The 13,888-nt window shown below is 39.4% G+C and overlaps 1 protein-coding gene across 1 annotated transcript in view; it reads right to left on the bottom strand.

Annotated features, from left to right (window-relative positions):
• The window catches only part of slc30a6 (solute carrier family 30 member 6), a 102,295-nt gene that overhangs the window by 11,987 nt on the left and 76,420 nt on the right, over positions 1 to 13,888 (bottom strand). Inside the window, exon 14 of the mRNA XM_052011321.1 lies at positions 13,228 to 13,296. Within this exon, the coding sequence (XP_051867281.1) occupies positions 13,228 to 13,296 (69 nt within the window). The remainder of the gene's footprint in view (positions 1 to 13,227; positions 13,297 to 13,888) is intronic.

Raw genomic sequence — 13,888 nt, 5'->3', positions numbered from 1 at the left:
ATTGGTCCACGTTTCAGCAATGACTACACTTAAAGCTAATTAATAGGTGGTGAAGAAGTGAGACCCCTGAGGACATAAGCACAATATAAGATGTAAGCTTGGCTTCTTCATGTCTAATTTTGTTTCCATTGACTAATATTATGTGAAGAGGAAGCTGGATAAACACAAGGTGGTGAAAAAAATACAAGAGTAATTGATAGGATAAGGTTAAGTAGATTAGGAGGAAGCTTGTGTGGGCGTGAATACGAGCAATGATCAATTGAGTTGACTTGGCTACTTCTGTGCTATAGATTCGATGTAAATTCACTGCTTGATCCCTAACCTCCAAAGTTGGCTAATCTTAGCTGAGATCTGATCATGGTGTCATGTGTAACCAGTGCTGGGAAGGACTAAATATGGGGATTCCCATTTCAGATTGCACCAAATGAGTTCATGCGCACGAGTGGGTGTATTTTTTAGCATAGGTTCACAGGGATAATTCCCTACCACTGGCTCACCAATTCACGAATTGGCTTTATTAAATTCAGAGCAGTCACTTGGTTAAAAGGTATACTGCCTTGCATTGAACAGTGATCCAGAATAAATCTTGGTCTTTAGAAGTGGAGGTAAGGGTGATAAATAGCTGCCCAGCATCATCCACTAGATTTTCCACAGTACGGTGATGCACGTTGTCATTGAGGAATTACATATCTGTCAGCTAAACATTAATCTGTTACAGCTCAGTCTCTACAGGAGGTACCAGCTCATGATAATGTAATACTGTAGCACGAGAAAGTTATGAATCCTGGCGGATCACTTTTCATTTGTTTTTTCTTTCATGGGATATGGCTGTTGATGGCAAGGTCATCTTTTAGTATCCATCCCTAACTACCCTTGAGATGATGATAAGCCTTTCTTAAACCATTGGTGTGTGTTTCAATTTATGCTAAGGTTGCTCCCAGTCTCTCTACAACATACACAATTAAATGATCTGCATCTGGCATGCATCTGTACTACATACAAAATTATCCATTAGTATGAAATGGGTTGTCCCGGACTACGTGTGATTGACAAATGACATTTACAATTTAAGAAATGTTACCATCACTCAGGCATGTAAGAAGCCAAAACAAATGCATTTATAAACTTTTTATCTGGCTTTATTTGAGCAGTACAAGGTCAAAGGTAACAAGTATTGTATCAAAAAAGTCTTTGCTACTTTAACTTAATAATATTGCTGAGAAAATAATTTTTCTTTGCACTAGAAATCCAACAAAATGAAACAAAACGCTTACCTCACAGTCACCCGGGGATCCCTGTCCCCTTAAGACTGTCGTTTTGTTAGAATGCTACATTGCTTAAAGGCTGGAAACGAAATATATGTTTGTGTAGGACATCCCTTGAGTGCCTCAACATGCATTATCCAGAGTGTTTGCTGATGGGCTAAACACACCTGAGGACAACACATCTACTTCCCCATCTGAAGCACAGCTATGGTAGCCCATTTGGGACAGTATTAACTGGCGCTGCACAGACTATTTTCAGGGTATCCAAATGACAGAACATGACCAGACAGATCCAAGTAAATCTCTAAAATTCTCCAGAGGTACAATTATTTGTTTACTTTCTTTCAAGCTGTGCTAGTGTTAACTTTCTAAGAGGTTTGAGCCTTTGTCATGTTAATCTTCTCAATTAATTATGCCCCTGTTATCAATAATCTTTTCTTAAAAAAAAGTGTCTGCTTTTCTGAAAAGTGAAATGATTATTGCATTTCAACATGATGATTAACAAGTAGCACTGCAAATAGAACCATTTTGTAAAGTGCAGTATTAAATGAGCCTACGATATAAAATTTCAGCAAGGAAACTAATATGGAAAGATCTACAAGTATTGTACTTGAGATACTGTATTTTAGTCCCAAAGTCCCCAGCATCATCATAAAACAGCCGCAATGATACCTCACTCGAAAGCTTTAATGAAATATTCCAGTACTCAGTACTGTTCTAACTGTAACAGTACTCACATTCTGCCCATAATTTGAAGAAGTCTGTCAAAGGGACTAAGTGTTGCCACCATTTTTTGCCCATCCCTACTTCCTCCAAGGGAAGGGTGCTTTGGGCTTCAATCACTGGTAGCGATTTTTATCAATTTGAGCAAGGCCAATTCAGAGGAAGCCAGTCCAAGACCAATTTTAAAAATAAAATTGTTCCATGTGCAGTAGAAACAAAACAGCCACGGGCAGAACATTAAAACAACCTGTTTTATCTACATTTATGTGAAAAGTTACTTGCAAGCTAAATTATTAGGTCTTCCCTGCTAAAGGAATCAGGTATCTCCACTATTTCTCCTCCTTTGGCTCATATTCATTGGTTTAAAACAGTCACAAATTAAGCCAAGTGTGTATAAACAGATCTGTTGCAATAACTGCAGTAACGTATAATTAGATTTCATGCAGTGAACAACAACAGCAGTACTGGTATGTTAAGGGTGTAGCTTGGAAAAGGGGATGATCTTGGAACTCACTACCTGAAAATGCAATGGAGCAGAAACCCTCACATTCAAAAAGTCTCCTAAGGTGTCACACTCTGCAAGGTGGCAGACTGAGAACTAGGAATTGGAATCAGCTTAGACAGATCTTCAGATCCTTGTGCTGCAAACAGCTTCAATTTGAGAAAGAAACTTCAGTCATTTTGAAGATTTACAATAAAAGCTGTTTCATTCAAACTGTTTAATCATTTTATGTTTCGTTGGCAGAAACAACTGGATTAGCTGTTCATTATAATCAATTTCTGGAGGTGGTGTTCAAAGAGAACCGTTTTATTGGCATAGTGCCATGGTACATTCTATGGGTTCCAGCAGATAGACAGGACTTTGGTTTAATGTCTTCCCCAAAAGACAGCTCCCAGTAACTTGCATGAGAGCTCTCCTGATGTCTGTTGCAGGTTCAGAGGAAGATTGCTGGAAACCACAATTGCTATAAACAGCAATTTGTACCATTTTTCTCCAGGATTTGCACTGAATATTTGATGGTAAATCAGAAACCCCCTTCTCCCTTGCAGGAAATTCCACCCTAGCATATCAGACAATGGAGCACAGCACTGAAGTCTCAAGAATGTTACTCCTGAGCCAAGGTGACATTTGTACCATTTCCTGGTACGGCTATAGGTTCTTCAGACTTCCTGCACCAGGTAGGCCAGTACATTTCCTGTTCCCAGTTGAGGATCCCATTCCCTTTCCTTTCTCACTACTCTGGTAAGGTGCAGTTCTGAGCCCAAGTATGTAGCTAAACAATTGTAGAACATATGCCAAATTGAAGAAGTCATGTTCAAACTTCACCTGGAATTAGGGAAATATAAAATGATCAGGCGCCCCACTTTCAAGGCAGAGGCAGCCATTTGTGTCAGATCCTTCAGCTACAAGAAAACACAAGAAAGTAGGAGCATTTGGCCACCAGTCCTCTCAAGCCTGTCCCACCGTTCAATATGATCATGGCTGTCTCAACTCTCTTCTCTGTGAGTTCCCCATTGCCAGCAATTCCTCGATCTTTCAAATATTTATCTGTCTCCACCTGAAGTATTTCTAATGATTTGACCCCCACCAGCCCCTGTGGCAGAGAATTCCAGAAATTCACTACCCTCCGAGTGAAGATATTTCTGCACACCTCAGTTTTAATTGAGTCCCGCCTTATTCTGTAATTGTGTTGCCATGTTTGTGACTCTCCCAGTTGTGAGAACATCTACCCTGTCAGGCCTCATATGTTCAAACAAGGTCACCTCTCATTCTTCTAAACAACAAGGAATACAGACCCAAAATGTCTGACCTCTCTTGATAGGACAACCCTTATATCCCAGGAATTAGCCTGATGGAATCTCCATTGGAAAACCTCCCTATTTTTAACTTCAATCCCTTCACAAGAAAGGCCAAATACCATTTGTCTTCTTAACTGATTGTTGGACCTATCTGTCAACTTTTTGCTAATGATACAAAGCACGGGGCAATATGGAGTGTGAGGAGAAGGCAGGGTTGCTTTGGGGGGATAGCGACAGGCCAGGTGGATGGGTAAGGGCATGGTAGATGGAATATGACGTAGAAAAATGTGCAGTCATTCACTTTGGTATAGGAAAATAGAAAGGGAGAGTGTTTTTATAAAATAATGACAGATTGGAAGGCGTAGGTGTTCAGAGGAACCTGGGAGTCCTTGCACATGAATCAGTGGAAGTTAATGTGCAGGTTCAGCAAGCAATTAGCAAAGAAAATGGTATGAGAGTAGAGGCATCTTATTAAAATTATATACAGCCCTGGTGAGACTGCAATGGAATATTGTGTATAGGTCTGGTCTCCCAAGACAAGAAAGGAAAAACATGAGATTGAAGAAGTGCAGTGAATGTTCACTAGGTTGATTTCAGGGATGGTGCATTTGTCATATGAGGAGAGATTAAGGAGACTAGGTGTATTCTCTTCAGTTTAGAAGAATGAGAGGTGATCCCAGAATATAGAATTTCTTAAGAGGCTTGCTGTGAAGTTGATATTTCCCCCAATGAGCATCTAGCACCAGAAGTAACATACATTTCTTCTCAGAGAGTGGTGAGTCTTTGTAATTCACTAGCAAAGAGGGCTGTGGAGACATAGTCACTGAGAATATTCAAGACAGACTTTGATCAACGTCAAAAGACTCTTAGGTATTAAATGAATCAAGAGATATGGGCTTACTGCAGTAAAGTGGCAGCGAGGTAAAAAAAAAAGAATCAGCCATGATCTCATTGAATGGCCAACTCTTGCTTTTCATAGAGTGCAGGGCTCCTCCTAAGAACCTCTGGGGAGTATCACTGAAGGACTTCTCACCACTCTCTACTTTCTGTCCCTTAATCGATGTTATATCCATGCTGCTATTGCCCATTTTCTCCTATGAGAATTTTGCTAATATTTATTGCAGCAGATTATGAAATCTACTTTAAAAGTCCAGGCAGATATCATAATCACACTATTCTCATCACCCCTCTCAGTCACTTCATTAAAGAAATTAACCAACTTGGATTTTTACCAATCCAAGCTGTGTTCATACCTTCCCAAATGCCAAATAATTTTCTACGTGGATGCCTTTACTACTTAGAGGAAGGCCAACTATTTTTTTTATTTTTAACCTGTCCTACACTGACATTTTGCCAGCAATCTCTTCTTTCATGAAAACAGATGCAAAATAATAATATTGTTCCTTTGATTCCTACAGCTCACCAGGAAGGTTTCACATTTGGTCTCTAATCCGCCCATCTTTCCTTTAACAACCCTGTTACTGCATATTCAATATATTTCTTGTTTAAAAAAAAGCCATTCTAAGCATTTCACTGAGAACATTTCTTCCCCTGCCATATTATAATTTAATTATTTTTATGTTTCTTTTCCAATCTCACTTCACAATTCTGCCACTATATTACCAAGAATGGACAGTTTCAGCTTTCAGACAAAACCAAGCCACAGATCTTTCTGAAGCTAATCTCCATGTATTAATCAGTTATCAGTCTGTTAACAGAAAGGAATGGGTCTGATGCCTTTTCAATGCCCTTGCGTCAGTGCATTCTACTGTGGTATAGGACTCATAATATTTTTCATTCTTTTAATCGGCATAACATGTTATTGTGCTTTGTTTTATAACCCATTGGGACAAATTTCCAGGATATGGCACATACATGTGTACAAAACAGTCAAATAGCAAACTTAAGAGTCACAAACAGTAAACAAATCCAGTGAATGCAGCTGATACAACAGCTACAATGAAGCACTCTACAAATAGGAACCACCTAGTGTATATAGGGAGCTATTTAATAGTTAATATTTAATACAGATAGTTAATGAATACATGTACTTTCTAAAATCTTTCAGTTAATGAATACATGTACTTTCAGTAAATTATAAAATAAACAAGCAAAAAGAAAGTAAAATGGAAGCAGAAAGGGTATAACAATAGTATTGAGTTAGCTGCTTTACTGAAAACAAAATTTTAAGGAATGGCAAAATTTTTATGGGATGAAGACGTCTAATAATGTTAAAAATACTGAATACAGCAACTATATTTAGAAAGAAATGGCAGGAAGGACTCCACTTAGATAAAGGAAATTGTGATATTTATAGTGGTCTGCAAGTGTATCTGGAGCAAAAAGTGAGTAGCCAGAAAAAGTGCAGATTCAATGAATACATCGGTATTCACCAAGGAGAAGGACATAGGAGATAGTGAGTTTAGGTAGGAATAACATGAATTATCTGGAGCAAGTCAGTATTAAGGAGGAGGAAGAGGTGTTAGATGTCATAGGGTGCACAAGGTTGATAAATCCCCAGAGCTTGATGAGATCTATCCCAGTTTGCTATGGGAAGCAGGGAGGAGATAGCTGGAGCCCTGACACAGATTTTTGCATCCTTGTTAGCCATAGGCAAGGTGCCAGAAGATGGCAGGATAGATAATGTTGTTCCTTTATTTAAGAAGGGCAGCAGGGATAAGCCAGGTAGCTACAGGCCAGTGCGCCTTACTTCAATAGTAGGAACTTTATTTGAGAAAATCCTGAAGGATATAGGACATGTACATTTGGAAAGGCAGGTGCTGATCAGCGATAGTCAGCATGGCCTTGTGCAGGGAAATCCTGTCTCACTAATTTGATTGCATTTCTTGACAAGGTAACTAAGAAGACCGATGCAGGCAGGGTGGTAGATGTTGTCTATGTGGATTTCAGTAAAACATTTGACAATGTCCCAAATGGTATGCTGGTCCAGAAGGTTAAAGCACACAGGCAACCTGGCCGAATGGAAGTCTGCCACTAGTGATGTACTGCAGGGATCAGTGCTAAGATCCTTGTTGCTTGACATAATATATTAAAGACTTGGATGATTAGTAAGTTTACATATGGCACAAAAGATGGTGATGTTGTAGAGAGGAAGGTTGACTAAAGACACAGCAGGATATGGATAAGGTGGGCAAAGCACTGGCACATGAAATTTAATCACAAGGTGATGCATTTTGGAAAGTCAAATAGGGGTAGGACATATACAGTAAGTGGCAGGGTGCTAAGGAACCCAGGGGTTCAAGTCCATAGTTCCCTGAAAGTGGCATTGCAGGTAAGTAGAGTACTGAAGAAGGCACATAGCAAGCTTGCCTTCAAGGGTTGGGGCATAGAATATAAAAGTTGGGAAGTTATGTTGCAACTTAACAAAACATTAGTTAGACCACGCTTGGAGTAATGTGTAAAGTGCAGGTTCACTGCATTAGAGGAAGGATGCAGTTGCACTGGGGAGAGTGCAGAGGAGATTCACCAGGATATTGCCTGGATTGGAGGACACTAGTTATGGGGAGTTATTAGATAGGCTGTGTTTGTTTTCCCTGGAGTGAAGGAGGCTGCAGGGTGCCTTGGTAAAGGTATATGAAATTATAAGAGGCAGAGAGTCAGAATCTTTTCCCTATGGTTGGGCTATCAAAACCTAGAGGTCATAGGTTTAAGTTGAGAGGAAGGAGTTTTAAAGGGGAGTTGAGGGGGAAATATTTCGCACGGAGTGGTTGATATAAGACCATAAGACATAGGAGAAGAATTAGGCCATTCGGCCCGTCGAGTCTGCTCGCCATTTGGTCATGGCTGATTTCTTTTTCCCTCTCAACCCCATTCTCCTGTCTTCTCCCTGTAACCTTTGATGCCTTTACTAATCAAGAACCTATCAACCTTCGCTTTAAATATACCCAATAACTTGGTCTCCACAGCTGTCTGTGGCAATGAATTCCACAGATTCACCACCCTCTGGCTAAAGAAATTTTTCCTCATCTCTGTTCTAAAGGGATGTCCTTCTATTCTGAGGCTGTGCCCTCTGGTCCAAGACTCTCCCACTACTGGAAACATCCTCTCCACATCCACTCTATCCAGGCCTTTCAATATTCGGTAGGTTTCAATGAGATCCCCCCTCATACTTCTAAACTCCAGTGAGTACAGGCCCAGAGCCATCACATGCTCCTCATACCTTAACCCTTTCATTCCCGGGATCATTCTTGTAAACCTCCTCTGGACCCTCTCCAATGCCAGCACATCTGTCCTTAGATATGGGGCCCAAAACGCTTACAATACTCCAACTGTGGTCTGACCTATGCCTTATAAAGCCTCAGCATAAATCCTTGCTTTAATATTCTAGTCCTCTTGAAATAAATGCTAACATTGCATTTGCCTTCCTTACTACCGACTCACCTGCAAGTTAACCTTCAGGGAATTATGCACTAGAACTCCCAAGTCCCTTTACACCTGATTTCTGAATTCGCTCCCCATTTAGAAAATAGTTTATGCCTTTATTCCTTTATGCCCAGATGCCTAACCGTACACTTCCCTGCGCTGTATTCCATCTGCCACTTCTTTGCCCATTCTCCCAACCTGTCCAAGTCCTTCTGCAGACCCCCTGCTTCCTCAACACTACCTGCCCCTCCACCTATCTTTGTATCATCTGCAAATTTGGCCACAAAGCCTTCAATTCCATCATCCAGATCATTAATATATAACGTGAAAAGTAGCGGACCCAACACCGACCCCTGTGGAACACCACTAGTCACCGGCAGCCAACCAGAAAAGGCCTCCTTTATTCTCACTCTTTGCCTTCTGCCAGTCAGCCAATCTTTTATCTAAGCTAGTACCTTTCCTTTAATATCATGGGCTCCTATCTTGCTTAGCACCCTCATGTGCAGCACCTTGTCAAAGGCCTTCTGAAGATCCAGGTAAACAACATTCACTGACTCTCCTTTGTCTATCCTGCCTGTTACTTCCTCAAAGAATTCCAACAGATTTGTTAGGCAAGATTTCCCCTTAAGGAAACCATGCTGACTTTGGCCTATTTTATCACGAACTTCCAAGTAACCCGAAACCTCATCCTTAATTATGGACTCTAACATCTTATCAACCACTGAAGTCAGACTAACTGGCCTATAAATTCCTGTCTTTTGCCTCTCTCCCTTCTTAAAGAGTGGAGTGACATTTGTAATTTGGTCTCCAGAACCATTCCCGAGTCTAGTGATTCTTGAAGGATCACTACTAATGCCGCCACAATCTCTTCAGCTACCTCTTTCAGAACCCTGGGGTGTAGTCCATCCAGACCAGGTGACTTATCCACATTCAGACCTTTCAGTTTCCCAAGCACCTTCTCCTTAGTAATAGCAACTACACTCACTTCTGCCCCCTGAATCTCTCGAATTTCAGGCATGTTGCTGGTGTCTTCCACAGTGAAGACTGACACAAAATACTTATTCAGTTCATCTGCCATTTCTTTGTACCCCATTACTATCTCTCCAGCATCATTTTCCAGCAGTCCGATGTCCACTCTTGCCTCTCTTTTGCTCTTTGTATATCTGAAAAAACTTTTGGTATCTTCTGTTATACTATTGGCTAGCTTACCTTCATATTTCATCTTTTATCCCCTTATTGCTTTTTTAGTTGCCTTCTGTTGGTTTTTAAAAGCTTCCCAATCCTCTGGTTTCCCACTAATTTTTGCAATATTGTATGCCCTCTCTTTTGCTTTTATGCTGTCTTTGACTTCCCTTGTCAGCCACAGTTGCCTCATCCTCCTTTTAGAATGCTTCTTCTTCTTTGGGGTGAACTGATCTTGTGTCTTCCGAATTACTCCCAGAAACTCTTGCCATTGCTGCTCTACCATCATCCCTGTTGTGGTCCCCTTCCAACCAACTTTGGCCAGCTGCTCTCTCATGACTCTGTAGTTACCTTTACTCAAATGTAATACCGATACATCTGATTTTAGCTTCTCCCTGTCAAACTGCAGGGTGAATTCGATTATTTTATGATCACTGCCTCCTAAGGGTTCCTTTACCTTAAGCTCCCCAATCAAATCTGGTTTATGCACAACAACAAATCCAGAATTGCCTTTTACCTAGTGGGCTCGACCACAAGCTGCTCTAAAAAGCCATCTCGTAGGCATTCTACAAATTCCTTCTCTTGGAATCCAGTACCAACCTGATTTTCCCAATCTACCTGCATATTGCCCAATGACCCCTGTAACATTGTCCTTTTTACATGCTTTTTCTATCTTCTGTTGTAATTTGTACCCCACATCCTGGCTATCTGGAACAAAGGAGGTAGTGGAATATAATCACTATGTTCAAGACTTGATGAGCTGAAGGGCCAATTTCCATGCTATTTGAGTCTGAGTTGAAAAGATTTTTTTATGTAATGATCTGCAATTTGGATTCTACCCTACATTTTCTGGTGGATGTGACACTGGAAAATAACTTGCTGTTTTCCATGAGACCAATTCTGACTGGGGACAAAGACAGTATGAACCATAGAAAACATTGCATCTCTTTACTAAATACCTGCTTATATATTAACAGGCATATAGTGAAGAGATACTAAGCATCGTATCATTTGTACTCAAGAAGTAATTGATCTGGGCAATGGCAGTGAGAACTGACATACAAAGAGTAAAAGGTAGTATGGTGGTTATGTTATTAATTATCCAGAGGATAAACTAAAGGTGCTTTAAATGAGACTGGAGTAGGCTGGTCTGACCTCCAAGATGTTGCCAGGGATCCCATTTTCTGTATGCAAAAGATAATAGCAATGAAATGACTCCTAGGTTGTTTGGAATTCCTGTACTGCCAGAGATATACCCTGACAGGGTCTGGGCATCGAACTAACCAACCTCTGGCAGTTCACACACCAGACTAAGGAAATTGCCAACTTAAACAGCAACCATCATCAATGAAAAGCAAAATGCTCAGTAGACAGTTTTCTAAAATTCTTTGTAAATTATGTGAAGATGAGGAGAAAAAAAGATACAGTTACCCATAGACCACATGCTCTGCAAAAATAACAAGAAAAACATTCAAGGTCATGAAGAGGAGTAACATTTCTAGGCAACAGTTTCAATGTAATTCTGTCTGCACTCTCAAGTGGAAGTGAAAGATCTTATAACACTCTTTGAAGCATGGAAGAGTTCTGAGTGCCATGGCTGATATTCGTATCTCAACTGACAACAGTAAAATAGATTATCGTGACCTTAACTGCAATGCTGCTCATGAGATCTTGCTGTAAGTAAACTGGCTAATGAATCTGTCCACCTTCAGCAAAATTTCTGCTGTGCTGCAATTAGTGGTCAGGCTAAGTTACATGATCATGCCTTTCAATTGGACTTTAACTTGTAAAATTTCTGACTCAGAAGCAAATGCCACTTCACATGAGCGAAGCCAACAACGAAGGCAGCCAAAGGTGGAGATGCAACTTCAAGGATAGTAAAAGTTTTTGCATTTCTACAAATAACTAGTGGTAACAAGACAATATACTGAATAGTACAAAGGCAGCAGATATCAAAATGCCACAGGTTTGACAAGGTAATCTTGGTGTAAGCGATATCACTTTGTTGGTTTCTATTTACACTAAGGTGCCATGGTAGGAGTTGCAATGTTAATTTGTAAATTCCAGCCATCCATCACCATGTCACCTAGCTCTTCTGGACTCCACTATCAGGGAGAATTGTAGCTGAGATGGAAATTAGTAAAGCAAATCTTGGCTCATCAATACAAGTGGTGTCAGAGGTAGAAAATGAAACTATTCCACAAGTATTAAATGTACATATTACAGCTTTTTGAGCAAATATAAAATAGCAATTTCAAAATTAAACTTGGAATTGAGAAGAGGAAGAAGAGCTTAAAAAAATTAAAATATCATGCATCAGCAAACAGCAGCACAAGGCTCATCTAGGGTATGTATAAAGAAATGTTCATAGGATAAGGTGCAGAGGGATTTCAGTGGAAAGTATGTGTGCTACAAATATACCAACTGAATGGATCCAGAATCTATTTTCACACCTGTTACTTCAGATTTTCTACTGTGTCTGAGTGTGTGGCATGTTCGCACTTGATGTGGCTTGAGACTAATCTCTCTAATGCTGATTTGCTCTCTTGGGCCTAATTGTTTGCAACAAGTAATTAAACATTTCGCTCTCCAGAAACATGTTCCAATATGGTCCAAACACAACTATTTGTTTACAGCCAGTTCCGTATCATATGTGTTACACATACCCAATAAAAGCATGGAAACCTGATTCATGTATTTGTGAAAGCAATTAAAATAATGCATTTGAGTTCATATTTATTAACTCTGCCACACAAAAAATTCACGTGTATCTATGTTTGTGAATACAGACTGACAATATGTTTTGTGAAGAAGTCTGTTTGTTTAGAAATATTTCCCAAGTGAATTTAAGTGAAATGTTGCAAGATCTATTTTTACACAGAAGCAAGTAGGCAAAGCTCAATATGTGTCTATGAGGAGAAACAGCGACATTTAATGGTTTATTGACATCAAGCTCGAACATAAACAAAGGTGATAGAATTACATGGGAAAATACACAACGGGGGAAAGAAATGACAGATTTGAAATGTGCTTCATTTGCTTTGAAAGGAGTCTGAACCTTGCTTTATTACTCAATGATCAAATATTTGATGTTTAATTTTTGGAATCGAATTTGCAGACAATAATCGGTTTTGTTCCAATAATACTATTACCCTCAACATTTCCATAATGCTATTCAATTTGAAAGAAACATACTGTTCTCTAAATCATAGACTCTATTACCCAATCCAGAAGCCATTTCAGGCACTAATCATTCCTCTGTAACTAATTCCCTGACATCACTCTGATTTGCTTTCACTATGCTTTGCTTCCTTACTATTTTTGCTGAACTTGGAAATCATGTCACAGGCTACATTTGAGTTTGAGCATACTCTGACACAATAGGAGTAACATGTGTGAAGCTGTTTTCTAGATTCTCTCCATTCTTCTGAGCCTATTTCTCAATCAACCCTTTGCAAGGCTGAAGAACTTAAGCTTTTTCATTGGTTTTCTCAGTATTGAACTCATTTGAAAGATGCTCTTTAAAATGACTTTCTCTCACTGCCAAAATGAAAGCCGAACATTAAAAAGCAAAAATGTATAGATTTTTCAGACACTGAGAATAATGGATTGCAAAGACAACATACAGGATATAGAAGAGTAATAAAAGTAAAATTATTAAAGAAAATAGAGAAATAACAGGAAGAATGATGAGAAAAGATACAAATAAAGGTTCATTTTAAATTCTGACAGGAAACTTTTAAAATTTTAACCAACATAGTAATTAATCTATCTATAGGAGTTTATTACAATAATAAAATATTAGAAAAATTTCTTGGAAGTAATATTCATAAGTATCTCAGAGCACTTTAAAATTCACACTCAAGGATCATACCAGAGTTCCAAATCCTAGTGTCCAAAAATGTTCATTCCGTACTTCAAGAACGCCATCCAGAGTGGAGACCTGCCACAGAGAAACCAAAAAGTTAACTTGCACTGACATCTTAAGATTTACTTTCAGGCATGCTTAACATTTCTAAATTGCTAAACAACAAGATAACTTTTGCTTTCATTAGGACTTGTCAGGTTATATATGGAAGCAAAGAGAAATTACATGGCAGTACATTGGTTTTGAAAGATCAGTTCATGTGTTATTTTGCTGTCAAACTACCTTTTGTTTCCATTACATTTTCAAAGCATTCATGTTGGACATGGAAAAGAACTTTCCTGACAATGGAAAAGCAGCATAGAGAATGTCTCAGCTGCTGTTTTGAGCTGTCACATTTCCTCCTTCAGTCAAGAGTGCAATATACTGTCCTACTTGTCAGCTGCTCAATTCAACGACTCACAAGGCAGTTATGTTGCCAAAGGTCACACCATTCAACAATCTCGAAAAGGACCAACAAATCATCTTGGAAAACAAATAAAACTGCAGATGCTGGAATCAGAAACAAAAACAGAAATGCTGGAAGAATTCAGTGAACCGTGCAGCATGTGCAAAGTAATGTTTTAGGTGAGAGACCCTTCCTCAGACCTGGGCAAAGAGTGGAAGTGAG

Source organism: Pristis pectinata, chromosome 3 (genome assembly GCF_009764475.1).
Source record: "Pristis pectinata isolate sPriPec2 chromosome 3, sPriPec2.1.pri, whole genome shotgun sequence".
Taxonomy (NCBI): domain Eukaryota; kingdom Metazoa; phylum Chordata; class Chondrichthyes; order Rhinopristiformes; family Pristidae; genus Pristis; species Pristis pectinata.
This window is presented reverse-complemented; position numbering and strand designations above follow the sequence as displayed.